Source organism: Trichomycterus rosablanca, chromosome 16 (genome assembly GCF_030014385.1).
Source record: "Trichomycterus rosablanca isolate fTriRos1 chromosome 16, fTriRos1.hap1, whole genome shotgun sequence".
NCBI lineage: Eukaryota > Metazoa > Chordata > Actinopteri > Siluriformes > Trichomycteridae > Trichomycterus > Trichomycterus rosablanca.
This window is the reverse complement of record NC_086003.1, coordinates 29,870,557-29,887,286: the sequence shown is the minus strand read 5'-3', so window position 1 is coordinate 29,887,286 and position 16,730 is coordinate 29,870,557. Positions and strand designations below refer to the sequence as shown.

Genomic DNA, 16,730 nt, shown 5'->3' with positions numbered 1-16,730 from the left:
CTACAGATTCGAACCCACTCGCGCGCAACCGTGCCCCGTTCGATCGGGATGCTGGTGCGCTGAGCCTATGAGCATCACAGAGACGCGAAGACCCTCCCACTCGGTGCTGCGCGCTCCGTGTCCGGTATAAAAAGAGCGCACGGAGGCTACAGGGCGCTGTGAGAGCCATACACACCCCACACACACACACACACATACACTCGCCACACGTTTGCTCCATTCATTTGTTTGCACGAGCACCGGTCCAGATGAGCTACTCGGTAGACGCGCTAGACAGTCCTTACCGGAGAGTGATGGAGACGAGGCAGAGCTACAGCCGGAGTCCCGGCGGCTCCAGCGGATACCGCACCCAGACGTGGTCGCGAGCCAGCCCGGTGTCCTACAAACGCTCCGTGAACGTGATGAGCGTGCCGGTGTCGCGCACCTACAGCTCGGCGGTGATGAGCAGCCCGGACAGCGGCGATCTGAGCCCCGACTACGCGAACCGCATCAACGAGAAGGAGCAGCTGCAGGACCTGAACGACCGCTTCGCCACCTACATCGACAAGGTGCACTACCTCGAGGAGCAGAACCGGCGTCTCGAGGACGAGATCCGCGCGCTGCGCCAGAAGCACGCGTCTCGCACGCAGCCCGAGGCGCAGCACGAGCGCGAGCTGCAGGAGCTGCGCGCCGCGCTCGAGGAGCTGCACGGCGAGAAGGCGCGCGCCCACATGGACGCCGCGCGCATCGAGGACGACATCCACCGGCTGCGCGCCCGCCTCGACGACGAGGCCCGCGCGCGCGCCGACACCGATGCGGTGACGCGCGCGATCCAGAAGGACGCCGGCGACGCCGGCCTGGCCGCCGGCGAGCTCACCAAGAAGATCCAGTGCCTGCAGGACGAGCTGGCGTTCGTCCGCGGCGACCACGAGCACGAGGTCAACGAGATGCTCGCGCAGCTCCAGGCGGCCACCGCCGTGCACGAGAAGCGCGAGTGGCAGCAGAAGGCCGACATCACCGAGTCCCTGCGCGAGATCCGCTCCCAGCTCGAGGGCCACAGCTCGCGCAACCTGCAGCAGGTCGAGGACTGGTTCGTGTGCCGCTACACCAAACTCACCGAGGCCGCCGAGCAGAACAAGGACGCCATCAAGTCCGCGCGGGACGAGATCTCCGATTACCGGAGGCAGCTGCAGGCCAAAACCGTGGAGCTGGAGGCAGCGCGCGGCACCAAAGATTCCCTGGAGAGGCAGCTGACCGACATCGAGGAGAGACACAACTCCGACCTGTCCAGCCTGCAGGTACGCAGTTACATCCTGCAGCTTTAGAGGAAGCACGTGTTGCGCTCTCACTATCTTATATGCATGGAAAGGTCACTAGTGTTATTAATACTAACTAACTATAATATTATTCATCATGATTATTATTCATCAATTATTTTTATAATTAATATAACTGACTAATGATATTATGCCCCCCATGCCAACCTGACCAGCCGGGTACAAATTCACCCCTGCAGTCTGCAGTCTTATATGCATGAAAAGGTCTCAGAAGATTAACAACACTAGTGTTATTAGTACTAACTGTAATATTATATATATTATATATTATATAATTAATTCTAACCCCGCCCAACCTGACCAGCCAGGTACAAATTCACCCCTGCAGTCTGTGTTCAAACTGTCTTATATGCATGACAAGGTCTCAGAAGATGAACAACACTAGTGGTACTAGTACTAACTTTAATATCATTAATTATTATAAGAATTATTTAAACTACAGTATAATTAATTCTAACCCCGCCCAACCTGACCAGCCGGGTACAAATTCACCCCTGCAGTCTGCAGTCTTATATGCATGAAAATGTCTCAGAAGTTGAACAACACTAGTGGTATTAGTACTAACTGTAATAAACTTTAATAATATATATATATTATATAACTAATTTTAACCCCGCCCAACCTGACCAGCCAGGTACATATTCACCCCTGCAGTTTGTGTTTCAGAAGGTTTACATTACTAGTATTAATACTAACTATAATATTATTAATCATTATACGTCGTAATCAGGTTATTATTTTTATAATTACTATAATTGACTAACAATATTGTGCCCCCCATGCCAACCTGACCAGCCGGGTACAAATTTACCCCTGCGGTCTGTGTTCAAACTGTCTTATATACATGAAACAGTCCCACCACACTACTGGTGGTATTATTAATTATTATAATAATGAATCAGATTCTTATTTTTATAATTACTATCATTAATATGAACCCCCTCCCCACGCCCCTGCTCTCTGTGTGCAATTTATTGTGGATTAGATTTTAAACTTTTGCATGCACCCTTCAGTTCTTGCAAACACACCTACTAGCTCTCTGCACCAACTCCTGAACTAACACTGATGTGATTGATCCTTGCAGAACATCTTTTATTTTATTAGTAATAATTTATTCACCTGTGCAATAAAAGAAGAAAAACACATCATATTTATTTATCACATCGAGTCACGCACATGCCACATAGGAGTTCATCTCAGGGGAATCTTAAAAGCATGGGGGTGCACAGCTCTGCACCAAGAAAAGTACAGCAGTGGCTGGTAAGGGGCACAGAGGTGCTGCCAAACCTACAGAACTAGTAAATGCAAAGGTTTCTGATATTAAATGCAACCATATATTTATTTTATTTTTTTTATTATTTTTTTAGGTAAGGAAAATAATCATCTTTAATTTTTAAATTAACATTAATAGCTGGAATTATTATTATTATTTTAACAAATACAGATTAGATCAGCATGTTTATGGACTGCAGTGACAGTGCCAATACAGTTTTATTTGCTTTTTATTTATTTATTTTTATTTATTGCAGTGAAAACAGATCTGCTGTATTTGGACATGCACCACTGACCTCACCACTGCACCACATGAATAAAACACGAGTTTTATTAACTGTGTGGGATATAATCATCACTGTTCATCATTATTACCTGCGATCGGTAGAGAATTGTGCTGTAATTAATGTTTGCTAATGCAGTGACTTTACAAACTTTCTGACCTTGTGTTTGATAAATGCATCATACAAATCAAACCTCTGCAGACCTGCGTTGCGGATTGTGCTGGAACGTTCGTCCAGAGGCGAGTCCAGAATGCAGTAAAGTAGTGGCGTCATACCATAAAGCCTGAGAGAGAGAGAGAGAGAGAGAGAGAGAGAGAGAGAGAGAGAGAGAATAAACTCCTCTGCAGTCTCAGAGTCAGAATGCGGATTTTCCTCTGGCCCGGTGTCCTCAGAACCCCCATCGATCAGAAGCTGGTGTACGTGCCAGTATCAGATGCCCTTGAAAGTGCACAGTCATTCCACTTCAATCAGCACAGTGGCAATAATCTAATAACACATGCATACCGGGTAATAAGAGGATGAGTTTAGGTACAAAACTGAGACTGCGGTAAAATATAAAGTTATGGACGAGCCATAAAATAATCCATATAAAACGAATGATAGAATAGAAATTAGCGACTTCGCCTCCCTTTCACGATAAGATCCTCAAAAGCTCCATTCCTTTTTTTTGTGTGTTTTCACGTATAGGAAACCATCCATCAGCTGGATAACGAGCTGAAGAGCACCAAATGGGAGATGGCCCGGCACCTACGTGAATACCAGGACCTCCTGAACGTCAAAATGGCCTTAGACATCGAGATTGCCGCATACAGGTGAACACAAGTCGACACATCATAAAAATTCTGATTCTGGAATCACTGCACCTCACGTTGTGCTAAGCTGAAACCAGTAACAAGGATCAGTTATTAGCTTCGGGATTAAATCAGATTTTGGGGCTTCCTTCTTCCTTCTTAAATTCTAACAACACAGGAGCGTTTAGATCAGGATCACACATATTAAATAAATAAATAAATAAATAAATACACTTTGGAAAGCTGACCAGAGCTGAAACAGAGATCTAATGCTCTAGCTTGACTGGCCATGTCTGTGGAAGGGAAGGACGGCTAGGGAATCAACACAGTGACAGTAACAGTGATTCCTACTGCCTGGTAGATGCATGGCACGAGTGGTGGAAGAATACGAAGGGAGTAGTGCGGTCCTACATACATGTATGTGCTGCTTTGCACTAGTTGGAGGAGGCGTGTGCCAACCAGCAGCTCTGCTGTACCAGTAAGGGTATCTTGCATGAACACAGGTGATAGTGAAGCATTTATTGTGTAAAATCATGCCACAGTGCCACGGTGTGGTTGGCGTCTCTAAATTGGCTGCCCTGTGATAGTTTGGGGTTCAGAATGTTCCTGCCTTGCACCAGTTGTGTCTTTTTTGGCACTCAGAGCTTTGGCGACCTCTCTGGTAGAACCGTGTCACTACAGGCAGCTAGCAACAGGACACTTTATAGCACAGCGGTCTCGCTCACACGTCTGTGCTCATGCTAATCTGAAGGTTGTGAATAGCTCAATAATCACTGCATAATGACAACGTCAGACTTTTAACCTGATGCCTGTGGACCAATTTTTTTGGCCCCCGACACATGGAGGTGCAGCCCACCCCCTTCCAAACTACGTGCCTATTACTTCTAAGTATTAATTCAACAAATTATTAAAAATATATATTACTTTTGTAGGGAAAAAAAACTTAACAACAAGCACCAAATGAACAGAGACTAAAGCTAACCCTATGCTAAGCTATGCTAATGCTATTTGCTAAAGCTAATAACGTTAAAAAAACAGGTCAAGGAGCAGGTCACTAAACTAAACCTAACTAAACATACCTAAACTATAATGCTAAACCCTATGCTAATGGTTAATGCTAAACTAGAGCCAGCTCATACCAGAACCAAAACTGGAGACAGACCACAGCAAGGACAGGAGCCAGGACCAGAGCCAGGATAGGAGCAAAGATGGGAGCAAGGACAAGAGCAAGGACAGGAGCAAGGGCAGGAGTTAGAACAGGAGCCAGGACAAAGGCCAGGACAGGAGCTAGGATGGGAGCTAGGACAGAAGTGAGAAGAGGAGCTAGGAAAGGAGCCAGGATGGGAGCAAAGATGGGAGTCAGGACAGAAGCAAGGACAGGAGCTAGGATGGGAGCTAGGACAGGAGCCAGGACACTAACTAGCAATGAACTACAACAACCAACAAAGCAAGACTGAAATCAATGGGGGAATGTAGGTCTGGGCGCATTGCAATCAGATGGTACATGGAGAACACGTGGGACTAATGATTACTAAGACTAATTAGAAGGAACGGGCGGAGACAGAAGAGGCGTGTAACCAAAACAAACATAGGGTCCATGTGTTTCAGTACAGTGAGGGACTGGTATTGTGATGCTAGTTCTTGTTCTAGATGTTAGAACTGAGTTTGGGAGGTTATGGATCATCTGAAGGTCTAGCTATAAGTGACTTAGCAGTTCTACTTTGGTAATTCTATCTGCTCTGTCCACATAGGAAACTTCTTGAAGGTGAGGAGACCCACTTCAGCACCTACCCGTACCGCCAGACGGTCAGCAAAGGCCCCAAGGTCAAAGCAGAACCACCCAAGCTGAGGGTCCAGCACAAGTTTGTGGAGGAGATCATCGAGGAAACCCGAGTGGAAGCCGATAAATCCGAGTTGGACGAGGCCCTGGAAGAGATGGTGGCTGAACTTGCCGAAAAGCAGGAGGACGAGGAAGAGGCCGAAGAAGAGGAAAAGGAGGCAGGCGAGGAGGAAGCAGAGGAAAATGAAGGGGAGGAGGAGGTCGTTGCTTCAAGCCAAGCCAAGGTGAGCGCCAGTGCTCCTGGTGATGAGGGTGAGGAGGAGGAAGAGAAAGAGGAAGCCGAGGAGGAGGAAGCAGGGGAAGAACAGGAGGATGAAAAGGGTGAGGATAAAGAAGAAGGAGAGGGGGAAGAGGAAGAAAAGGGAGAAGATGCTGAGGAGGGTGAGGCAGAGGAGGAAGAGGAAGGTGAGGAAGAAGGAGAAGTCGAGGAAACCGTATTAAGTTCCAAGGCTCCTGAATCAAAGGCCTCACCAGAGAAGGAAAGGGCTGGAGATGAGGGAAGTGATAAAGAAGAGGAAGAAGGAGGAAAAGAAGAACAGGCTGAGCAGACAGAAGAAGCTGAAGCTGAGGAGACAGAATCAGAGAAAAAAGATGAGCCTGAGACTGAAGACACAAAGGGAAAAGATGACAAGGAGGAGAAAGAGAAGACTGACACGGCAACCAAGGTTGAGTCACCTAAGGCTGAATCTCCAAAGGTTGAATCTCCAAAGGCGGAATCACCAAAGGCTGAATCTCCAAAGGCAGAGTCACCTAAAGATGCGCCTACAAAGCCAGAGTCTCCAAAGGCTGAATCTCCAAAGGCTGAATCTCCAAAGCCCGAGTCACCTAAAGATGCACCTACAAAGGCAGAGTCACCAAAGGCTGAATCTCCAAAGCCCGAGTCAACAAAGGCAGAGTCTCCAAAGGCAGAATCACCTAAAGAACCTTCAAAGGAATCTCCAAAACCCCAGAGCCCTAAAGAGATTCCCAATACAGAAACCCCAAAGGTAGAGGAAGCGAAGAAGGACGCCCCAAAACCAGAAACTCCAAAGAATGAAACTTCCAAGAACGTAGAGCCTACAGAGGAGCCTGAGAAGAGCAAGTCTGCCAAGACGGAAAAAACAGAAGCCGAAAAACCCAGCAAGGAGGAAAAGCCTGAAGAGAAGAAGCCGGAAAAGAAAGACGCCCCAGTGAAAGACGACTCTGACAAAGACAAGAAGGAGCCCGAGAAGAAAGACGTGATCTCAAACGGCGTCGATGAAAGCCCGACCAAGGACGACCACAGCCAGAAAGTGGTGATCACCAAGACTGTGGAGACCATCACTACTGGAGAGGACGGCGCCAAGCACGTGACCAAGTCCATCACGGTCACCGAGTCGGTCAAGGCAGTGGAAGACTCTGTGGAGGAGACGCTGGTGACCAGCAAGAAGGTGGAGAAGGTGTCCACCCAAGTGGTGAAGCAGATCACAGAAACCGAGTAAAGAATCGCCTCGAACACCCTGCCGAGCGGAGAGGAGCCGAGGGGGACGAGCCAGGCCGAGCCGATCCGATCCGAGCTTACATTACAAAGAAACCATGAAGCTAGATAACGACGTATTTAATTCCGTTAACCACTCGAGATTTAATCGATAAATAACTCTAGAGAGAAGCCATACGACACAGCAAGCTACAAATTCTAAATGCATGTTGAGTGACAGCTTTAAATCGGTTTTGCTGCAGATGCGGGCGGGGCTGTCGGGGTGGTGGGGTGGGTGCCAGCGTCTTCCTTTCTGTCCGCAATACCTCGGGGGCGGGCGGATGTGTGGGTGGGATCGGGGAGCACCTCGGGTGGGGACGGGCGGGTCGTCTGCATGCCAGCTCGGGGGGGGGGGAAGCAACGCAGAAAAACAATCTGTATGTACGAAAGCGATTAGATTTGCACAGCTTAAGAATGTACGCGGGCGGGGCGAGTGGCCGGACGGCGCGAGGGCGGGAGAGCGCAGGGCGAAGAGGTAAAAAAATATATAATAATAATAAATCCGTGTTCTGACAAATTAGCCTTATTTATGCAAACGCGAGGACACCGACTGAGCCAAAACAAAACACCACAACGCGACAGTTCTGAAACCGACGGAGGAACGGAGGCAGAGCCGCGCCCACCACCCATCATCCATACAGTACCTGAAGCAATGAAGAAACTCCTTAGCCTTAAACTCGCTTTTTACTCTCGATTCTGTTTACCTACTGAGCGCTGACGACAGTAAAACCTGAAGAACGTGCTAAAGCGTTCTCGTATGCATAAGACTGGACTCCAGTTCCACTTCTTTGACGTAAATGAGGTGCTACGGTTTGCAATCCCGTCTCTTTCATTCATCCCGACGCATTTCAGCATTTGCTCAATAAACATCATAACAAACACGCAGTCTCCGTGTTTATTCCTGCACTAACACTGGTGTTCCTAATAAAGCGCTCAGTGTACAGGTCAAGGGTTACAGCCACGCCCACTGCACTCACTCATATTCAGATTTTAAAACCACAGTTAGTCCTGTTCCAGATTAAAGCAAAAGACTAAACCATCATTAGTCCTGTTCCAGATTAAAACCAACACAGTTCTGTTCCACATTAAAGTAAAAGACTAAATCACTGTTAGAACCAACATGGTTCTGTTCCATATTAAAACAACTGTTAGTCCTGTTCCAAATGAAAGTAAAGGACTAAACCACTGTTAGTCCTGTTCCAAATGAAAGTAAAGGACTAAACAACTGTTAGTCCTGTTCCAAATGAAAGTAAAGGACTAAACCACTGTTAGTCCTGTTCCAAATGAAAGTAAAGGACTAAACCACTGTTAGTCCTGTTCCAGATTAAAGTGAAGGAATAAACCACTGTTAGTCCTGTTCCAAATTAAAGCAAAGAACTAAACCACTGTTAGTCCTGTTCGAGATTAAAGCAAAGAACTAAACCATCATTAGTCCTGTTCCAGATTAAAACCATTGTTAGTCCTGTTCCAGATTAAAGTGAAGGAATAAACCACTGTTAGTCCTGTTCCAGATTAAAACCACTGTTAGTCCTGTTCAAGATTAAAGCAAATGACTAAACCACTGTTAGTCCTGTTCCAGATTAAAGTGAAGGACTAAACCTCTTTTAGTTCTGTTCCAGATTAAAGTGAAGGACTAAACCTCTGTTAGTTCTGTTCCAGATTAAAGTGAAGGACTAAACCTCTGTTAGTTCTGTTCCAGATTAAAGTAAAAGACTAAATCACTGTTAAAACCAACATGGTTCTGTTCCATATTAAAACAACTGTTAGTCCTGTTCCAGATTAAAACCACCGTTAGTCCTGTTCCAGATTAAAACCAAGGATTAAACCACATTTGGCCTGTTCCAAATGAAAGTAAAGAACTAAACCACTGTTAGTCCTGTTCCAGATTAAAGTGAAGGAATAAACCACTGTTAGTCCTGTTCCAAATTAAAGCAAAGAACTAAACCATCGTTAGTTCTGTTCCAGATTAAAACCATCATTCGTCCTGTTCCAGATTAAAGCCAAGGACTAAACCACCTTTAGTCCTGTTCCAGGTTAACCACTGTTAGTCCTGTTCCAAATTAAAACCACTGTTAGTCCTGTTCCAGACTAGAATGAAGGTCTAAACCACGAGCATTTATGGGCTTGCTACTAGGATCAACAGTGTAAATTTTGCTGTGGGACTTGAACCAGCAACCTTCTGATCACTAGTCCACTACTGTTTTATTGAGTTGAACATTTGGGTCCAACAGCGATGCTCTGTTAAAAGAACAGGAACAAATTCCAACAGACTTTCCGAGAATAGTGAAGACTGTTGTAGCCACAAAGGGAGGGGGAAGGAAAAGGGGGGAGGGGGCATTAATAACTACATATTAATGCCCATGATTTTGGAATGGCATGGGCACCACCATACTTTGGGTCATATGAATATTCGATCCTAATGCCGAGGTTTCACGCCACACCAACAGCAAACCAAATTTGCTCAATAAACATCATAATATGAAAAGCCTGGACGAAACAGGACCATCCGTGACCCTGACCGGGATGAAGCGCTCGATGAAAGTATGTTATACATCATAGAGTATAAAACTCTCACCTAACGCTTCAGTAGGACTCCTATAGGTACATTCGAGCTCTAACGACACTATATTTGTCAAAAGTATTTGGACACCAGGCAGACGAACGGTAATAAAATACAGCGACCTCTATTTTCTAGAAGAGAAGGTGTCTGTAGGAATTTGTGCCCATTCAGTTGAATAGCTATTGGTCAAGAAAGCCAGTTCATCCCAGAGTAAGGCTGAGGTAAGGGCTGTGTCTTTATAGAGCTCGCTCATGCTGGAACAGGAAAGAAACTTCCCTAAACTGTTGGTGCACAGTCAGAAGCATGTGATTTCCATTCTGTGGCTGAAACAGGTGAATTCAGTAATTAGAACTGGTGTCCCAATACTTTTGTCCATATAGTGTACGTGTGTGTGTGTGTGTGTGTGTGTTTGACTTACAGTATATAAGGTTTGAATATACTGTATGTGGTCCTGCACTAAAGCACGACTGAAGGAGCAGCGATGGGTTCTCTGGTTCTCCGGTTCTCCGCAGTGCACACACACACACACACACACACACACACACACGCCCACACCCACACACACCCTGCAGCATGCGTCAGTGTTTCCACTCCCACAAAGTGCAGCATGATGCAGCACTGCAGCGTCTCAGGTGTCCCGTTAACGACGAGACGTGCTGCAGTGCTGTAGATGCTGTAGGGTACGAGCGGAGTAAATTTATCCTCACACGGTCCCGACGGGGCGCCTACACTTCTACACTCACTGTCCATTTTATCAGCTCCACTTACCATATAGAAGCACTTTGTAGTTCTACAATTACTGACTGTAGTCCATATGTTTCTCTGCATGCTTTGTTACCCCCTTTCATGCTGTTCTTCAATGGTCAGGACCCCCACAGAGCAGGTATTATTTAGGTGGTGGATGATTCTCAGCACTGCAGTGACACTGACATGGTGGTGGTGTGTTAGTGTGTGTTGTGCTGGTATGAGTATATCAGACACAGCAGCGCTGCTGGAGGTTTTAAACACCTCACTGTCACTGCTGGACTGAGAATAGTCCACCAACCAAAAATATCCAGCCGACAGCGCCCCGTGGGCAGCATCCTGTGACCACAGATGAAGGTCTAGAAGATGAGCGACTCAAACAGCAGCAATAGATGAGCGATCGTCTCTGACTTTACATCTACAAGGTGGACCGACTAGGTAGGAGTGTCTAATAGAGTGGACGGTGAGTGGACACGGTGTTTAAAAACTCCAGCAGCGCTGGAGGAAAACTGAGTGGGTGCCAAAATGGAACATCTATGGTAATTCAGAAGGATTGCAGAAAGTATTGGGACATCCCTTGTAATATTTGAATCCATGTCAACCCCACTCAACAGCTCTGGGACGAACCAGAACACCCACTATACAAACGCTGTCAACTTGTGACTGAACGGGCACAAATTCCCACAGACGTACTACCAAATCACGTGAGAAGCTTTTAGCTGAACAGATCACACAGAGGTCACTCTGTTTTAATACCAAGCTCACGTGCAGGTGTCCAGATACTTTTGGCCATATAGTGCACCCCTTAAAATACACGTGGAACAGTGGTCTCCTGCCAAGGTCAAAACCTTCACCTGTCGTAAAAAGACGTGATCCAGGCATCAAGAAAAGAACAGATCTGTGTTAAATACACCGCCCACAGTCGAGCGAGCTCTTCTCAGCAACGAATGACCCTGGACAGAGACGCATGTTCCACTCACTTAGGGTTCAGGCAGGATGATTTCAGACTCTTCTTCCACGTGTTTATTTGTTTATTTACATTTAACTGTGTGTTTTTATTTGTTTGTATTTTTACCTTGGCATGAGACCACTGTTCCATCTTCTTCTTAATGAATAGTGAAGAGAAAAGCCAGCATCTGTAATCAGTCATGGTCAGTAATGAGGAACTAAAAGGCTTTCATTTCATTTTCATGTTTTACCACCAGTTTATCCTGGTCAGGGTCGCGGTGGGTCCTGGTTTTCCTGAAATCACTGAGCAAAGTGCCACCCCAGGACAGGAGAGGCCGCCAATTCTACACCAGCAAACTCTTCCTCCAAAAAAATCACACAATAAACTTTTAAAATGTATTTATTTATTTATTCAGTGTCTGTTTTACCTCCACTTCATCCTGGTCAGGGTCCAAGTGGGTCTGAAAACTGGGCGAAAGGTGGGAAACACCTCACACACTTAGGTTAATATTTAGTAGCTCTAATTATCCTCACTGAATGTCATGGACTTGTTGAAAAGAATCCACACAAACACAGGGAGAACATGTGCAACTCCACACAGAAAGGACCCTTATATTTATATTTACATTTTCAGCATTTAGTAGACTCTTTTATCCAAAGTGACTTACAGTACTGTGACAGTATACTGTCTAAGCAATTGAAGGCTAAGGGCCTTGCTCAAGGGCCCAATAGTGGCAATCTGGCAGTGATGGGGCTTGAACTAGCGACCTCTAAGTACTGCTTTCAAAAAATCCCAAAATAAACGTACTGAAATTCATTCAGTTTGTTTTACCACCTGGTCAGGGTCACAGTGGGTCTGATTGATTGGGCGAAAAGTGGGAAACACCCTGGGCAGGTCGCCCGTCTATCACAGGGCACACACACTTAGGTTCATTTTAGTAGCTTTAATTATCCTGCATGTCTTTGGACTTGTTGGAGGAAACCAACATGGACACAGGGAGAACATGCAAAACTCCACACAGAAAGGACCCTTACATTTACATTTTTGACATTTAGCAGCCACTTTTAGACTTACTGTCTAAGCAATTGAGAGTTAAGGGCCTTGCTCAAGGGCCCAACAGTGGCAACCTGGCAGTGATGGGGCTTGAACTAGCAACCTCTAAGTTACTGCTTTCGAAAAAATCCTAAAATAAACGTACTGAAATTCATTCCGTTTGTTTTACCACCTGGTCAGGGTCACAGTGGGTCTGATTGATTGGGTGAAAGGTGGGAAACACCCCGGAAAGGTCTCCAGTCCATCACAGCATTTTAAGGGATCTAAGAATTTAGACACACCCTCTTCTCGGGAGTGTAGGATGATGGGAAATGTGTCTGTGGTTTTCAGACTGACCCTGTGTGTGTGTGTGTGTGTGTGTGTGTGTGTGTAGCAGTGGTGTATAAACTACCGGAAGGCCATACTTGAGTAAAAGTACAAGTATCTTACCAGAAATTTACTTTGATAGAAGTAAGAAGTCACCTTTTAGAATATTACTTAAGTAAAAGTCTAAAAGTATCTGATGTTTAATGTACTTAAGTATCAAAAGTAATTTGATATTAAATGTACTTAAGTATTAAAAGTAGAAGTAAAAGTAAATGCTGTTAGTATAAATGGAAGCGGTCATTTTAAATATAAAGATTGTTCTTTTAAGCCTGTAAACCACCTTAACAATTAACCTGTTTTCTTCCTTTCATCTGAACATGATTTGTGCCAATTCATGATCATAATCAACTGTTGGTATCACCTGTTTGAAATCATGACATTATTTAGTTGTTTTTTTAACTTATTACGAGCCCTAAATGTTCCTGCTCCAACGTTTTTAGAATGTGAGTCGATGTAAATGTAAGAAACACTGCATCTATTTTATTTACATTTTCTATAGTCCCGTTTTTTTTATTTGGGTAGTATATTTCAATAACAAAATTTCAATAATTTTGGCATAATTAATGTAAAGCAAAACTCAAGAGTTTAACAAAACGTGCGGCACATTTATCCCTTTAATGATCTGTCTATCTATCTACTCACTGAATGGCATGTGTTAAACTAAAAAAATATTGGTATTCTTACTTCAAGAAAACACCATTTCTAACTTGAAGCCAACAGCTGAAAAATCATTAATAATCAGTTGGATAAGTTGAGTTCTTGTTGAGATGATTAAAGGGTTAAAGATGTGCTGCATGTTCCTCAGCACCATGAATCTTTCCTCTGCCGGTCTAATACAGAAATTATCTGAGGAAATATTTGTCCGCAGGTGAGTTTTTAAAAATAATGGACGTGTCTTCATGAGTTTTGCAGTCAATGAATTCCAAACAAATTTAGTGAAACATTTTATTTGTGGTTCGAATGTAATCGGTAAAAATGGTAGGTAGATATCTGAACAATGTTAATGCTAATAATATGAATAAAACGCTGATGCTGCAGCTTTACTTTGTTAATCATTATTAACTTACATCAGTGTGTTGGAGCTTCTGAAATCTCCATATTTGCGTGTGTTTGGGTGAACGACGCACTTTTAGAAAACTCCGATAGCGTTTAGAGAACGTTTGCACATGCGCATTAATGTGTTTAACCACCGTCTAACTGACAAGCGCAGATTCACCAAACCAGCGTGCAGTCCGTCACACATCTCACATCATTTACCTTCATTCTGTAGTAACGAGTAACCAATTTACATACAGCGAATGTATCGGAGTAAAAGTACACAATTTCTTTAGAAAATGTAGTGGAGTAAAAGTGAAAGTTGCCGAAAATTTTTATACTCCAGTAAAGTACAGATACTTCAAAAAACTACTTAAGTACTGTAACGAAGTATTATTACTTCGTTACTATACACCACTGGTGTGTAGAGACGACAGTACTCAGAGCCTTAGTGCAGTTTCAGCGTGCTTTTTATTGCGCTTGCAGATAAATTTCACCTGAACATTTTCATCACATTTAACCCCTCATTGCTCATCACATCATCACTGTGAACCTCACGAAGCTCGTTTAGCTGAATCTGGGATTCGGGAACTAAAATCTTTAGCGTTTTGCGTTTAGCACCTTCACCTGAGAACCGGAGCGAAACTCGAGCGGCGTTTTCTCTCCTCACGTCGTCGTCGTCTTTACTTCTTGGCTTTGGTTTCATCTTTCTGCTCGGGTTTCGGACTCTCCTTGGCCTCGGCTTTGCCCTTCTCGCCCTCGTCTTTCGATTTGGGCTTCTCTGGTTCTGCTTTCTCTTTGGGTTTTGGTTCCTCTTTGGCTTTTTCCTTGGCAGGTTCTGGTTCTGGTTCGGCTTCTTTCTTATCTGCCTCGTCGTCACCTTTCCCTTCACCTTGCTCGCCTCCGTCTTCCTGTCCCTCCTCCTCCCCACCTTCCTCTTCTCCTTCCTCTTCCTCTTTAGCCTCCTCTTCCTCTTTAGCCTCCTCTTCCTCCTCTCCTCCTTCCTTTTCCTCCTCCTCTGCGTCCACGGCTTCTGCGGCATCTCCGGCGTCTGTGGCTTCCTCCTCACCTTCTGCAAAATCAGAAACGATAATGAAACGACAACCGGCGCTACTAAGACGAAGCGAAATATAGTACGAGATAATGAGGTACCTTCTTTCTCCTCCTCTGCGTCTTCCTGTCCTTCTTCTTTCTCTTTCTCCTCCTCCTCCTCTTCCTCCTTCTCCTCCTCCTCCTTCTCTTCTTCCTCCTCCTCCTTCTCTTCCTCTTCAGCTTCCTCCTCCTCCTCCTCCTCCTCCTCGTCCTTCGGGGGTTCTGCGGAGAGCGTGGAGCTCACCATGCGAGAGCTGAGCAGGAAGGGGGCGGCGGAGGTCATGCTGGACTGGACCGAGTACACCGATCGCGAGTAGGAAGGTGCCATTGGGTAGGAGCTCGCCAGACTGCCCGCCATGCCCGCGCTCAGACGTGACTCCTCGCCTTCCAGGAGCTTCCTGTTAAGGTGGAGATAGACATACTTCTCTTCATCATCGGCAGAAATTAATGACATTTGTTGACGCCCTTAAATATTCGGTTCCTTCTTTACCTGTATGCAGCTATTTCGATATCGAGGGCCATTTTGACATTCAGGAGGTCCTGGTAATCCTTAAGATACCTGGCCATCTCACCTTTAGTGGCCCGTAGCTCGCTTTCAAGGTCGTTGATTGTGTCCTGTCAGAGATGTTTAAAAAAAAACACAATTATTATCAGCTCGTACCACCTTGCCAACCTTCAAACATGCCAGGAGTGAATTTATTAGCCACTAAAATAAAAACTGACCTGCATGACCGTGATCTCGCCGCTCTGTTTCTCCTCCACATCTCTCAGCTGCTTCTCCAGCGAATCATTCAGACCCTTGCAGGCGTCGATCTCCAGAACCCGTGCTTGTAGCTGGCGCCGGTACTCGCCCGCTTCGTCTTTCGTGGTCCTCACGGCGTCTGTGTGGTGGGCCACGGTCTCCGTCAGATGCCCCATCTTCCCGCGGAACCAGTCCTCGGCGGCCTGCATGTTCCTCGCCGCCAGCCTCTCGTACTGAGACCGGATGTCTCGCAGGGCGCTGGAGAGGTCGGGTTTGGCGGCCTCGGTCTCCACCACGATCTGAGTGCTGTACTGGAGCTGCGCCTGAAGCTCGGAGATCTCGCCCTCGTGGATCTTCTTAAGGAAAGCCAGCTCGTCCAGCAGGACGCCCACCTTCTTCTCCAGCTCCATCTGAGCCACGGCGCGCTCGTCCGCCTCCTTGCGAGCATCCATGAGCCTGGCCTCAGCGTTCTCACGCTCCACAGCCTCCTCGTCGTACTGCCTCTGCAGGGCCCGGAGAGTCTCCTCCAGGTGGTTCCTGCGGTTCAGGGCGGCCTGCTTCTCCTGGTGCGCCTCGTCCACGGCGGCGCTCAGAGCCCGAGCTTCTTGCTCGTACAGGGCCCTCAGGCAGGAGGGCTCGCTGTGCCTCTGCCTCAGCAGCAGGAGCTCGGACTCTAGAGCCCGATTCTGCTGCTCCAGCTCATGCACGCGCTCGATGAAGCCGGCGAAGCGATCGTTAAGATCCTGCAGCTGAGCTTTCTCCTGAGTGCGCACCGCTCGCAGGTCAGAGCTCACCTGCGCCGCCTGACTCAGGTCCAGCTCCATGGGGTGGGCGGCGCTGCTGAAAAGCATCGAGGAGGGCGAAGAGACGTGACCGGGGGAGCCGTAATGCAGCCGAGCCGAGGAATACGGAGACGCCTGGCTGGAGTACACGGTGCGTGACCTGGTCCGTGTCGCCACCCGCGGCGGGGCGCTCTCCACGTACCAGCGCTTGTACGTGGGCGCATAGTAGGACTCGAAGCCGATGCCGCTCATGGTTTCAAGGGCAAATCTGATCTGGAGGATCTAATCTGACGCTCTGTACCTCTCACAGCCAGCCTGCTCGAACTGCTGTGCCAGTGCTGCAGTCCGCGCCGCTTTTATAGCCGGGACGGGCGGGTCTGACGCAAGTGCTTCTCTAAACTCTGACTAT

General features: G+C 46.6%; 3 protein-coding genes across 3 annotated transcripts in view; 1 reads left to right on the top strand and 2 right to left on the bottom strand.

Moving 5' to 3' along the window:
* Positions 1-16,730, bottom strand: part of rpl17 (ribosomal protein L17) — a 172,607-nt gene that overhangs the window by 33,628 nt on the left and 122,249 nt on the right. The window lies entirely within an intron of this gene.
* Positions 170-7,223, top strand: nefma (neurofilament medium chain a). The gene is made up of 3 exons (XM_063012033.1): positions 170-1,277; positions 3,560-3,684; positions 5,415-7,223. Exons 1-3 carry the CDS (start codon positions 249-251, stop codon positions 6,961-6,963), a joined length of 2,703 nt encoding a protein of 900 aa, XP_062868103.1. The 5' UTR covers positions 170-248; the 3' UTR covers positions 6,964-7,223.
* Positions 14,153-16,636, bottom strand: nefla (neurofilament light chain a). Its single transcript, XM_063012034.1, has 4 exons — positions 15,521-16,636; positions 15,288-15,412; positions 14,858-15,195; positions 14,153-14,777 (listed from the first exon to the last, which is right to left on the bottom strand). Exons 1-4 carry the CDS (start codon positions 16,571-16,573, stop codon positions 14,389-14,391), a joined length of 1,905 nt encoding a protein of 634 aa, XP_062868104.1. The 5' UTR covers positions 16,574-16,636; the 3' UTR covers positions 14,153-14,388.

Bases quoted from the DNA above. Each gene is read 5' to 3' on its own strand.
- nefma (XM_063012033.1), top strand. From the start codon at position 249: ATGAGCTACTCGGTAGACGCGCTAGACAGTCCTTACCGGAGAGTGATG. The intron at 1,278-3,559 runs GTACGCAGTTAC...TTTCACGTATAG, and splicing joins CCGACCTGTCCAGCCTGCAG to GAAACCATCCATCAGCTGGA. The intron at 3,685-5,414 runs GTGAACACAAGT...CTGTCCACATAG, and splicing joins ATCGAGATTGCCGCATACAG to GAAACTTCTTGAAGGTGAGG.
- nefla (XM_063012034.1), bottom strand. From the start codon at position 16,573: ATGAGCGGCATCGGCTTCGAGTCCTACTATGCGCCCACGTACAAGCGC. The intron at 15,413-15,520 runs GTCAGTTTTTAT...CATCTCTGACAG, and splicing joins GCGAGATCACGGTCATGCAG to GACACAATCAACGACCTTGA. The intron at 14,778-14,857 runs GTACCTCATTAT...CTGATTTTGCAG, and splicing joins CGCAGAGGAGGAGAAAGAAG to AAGGTGAGGAGGAAGCCACA.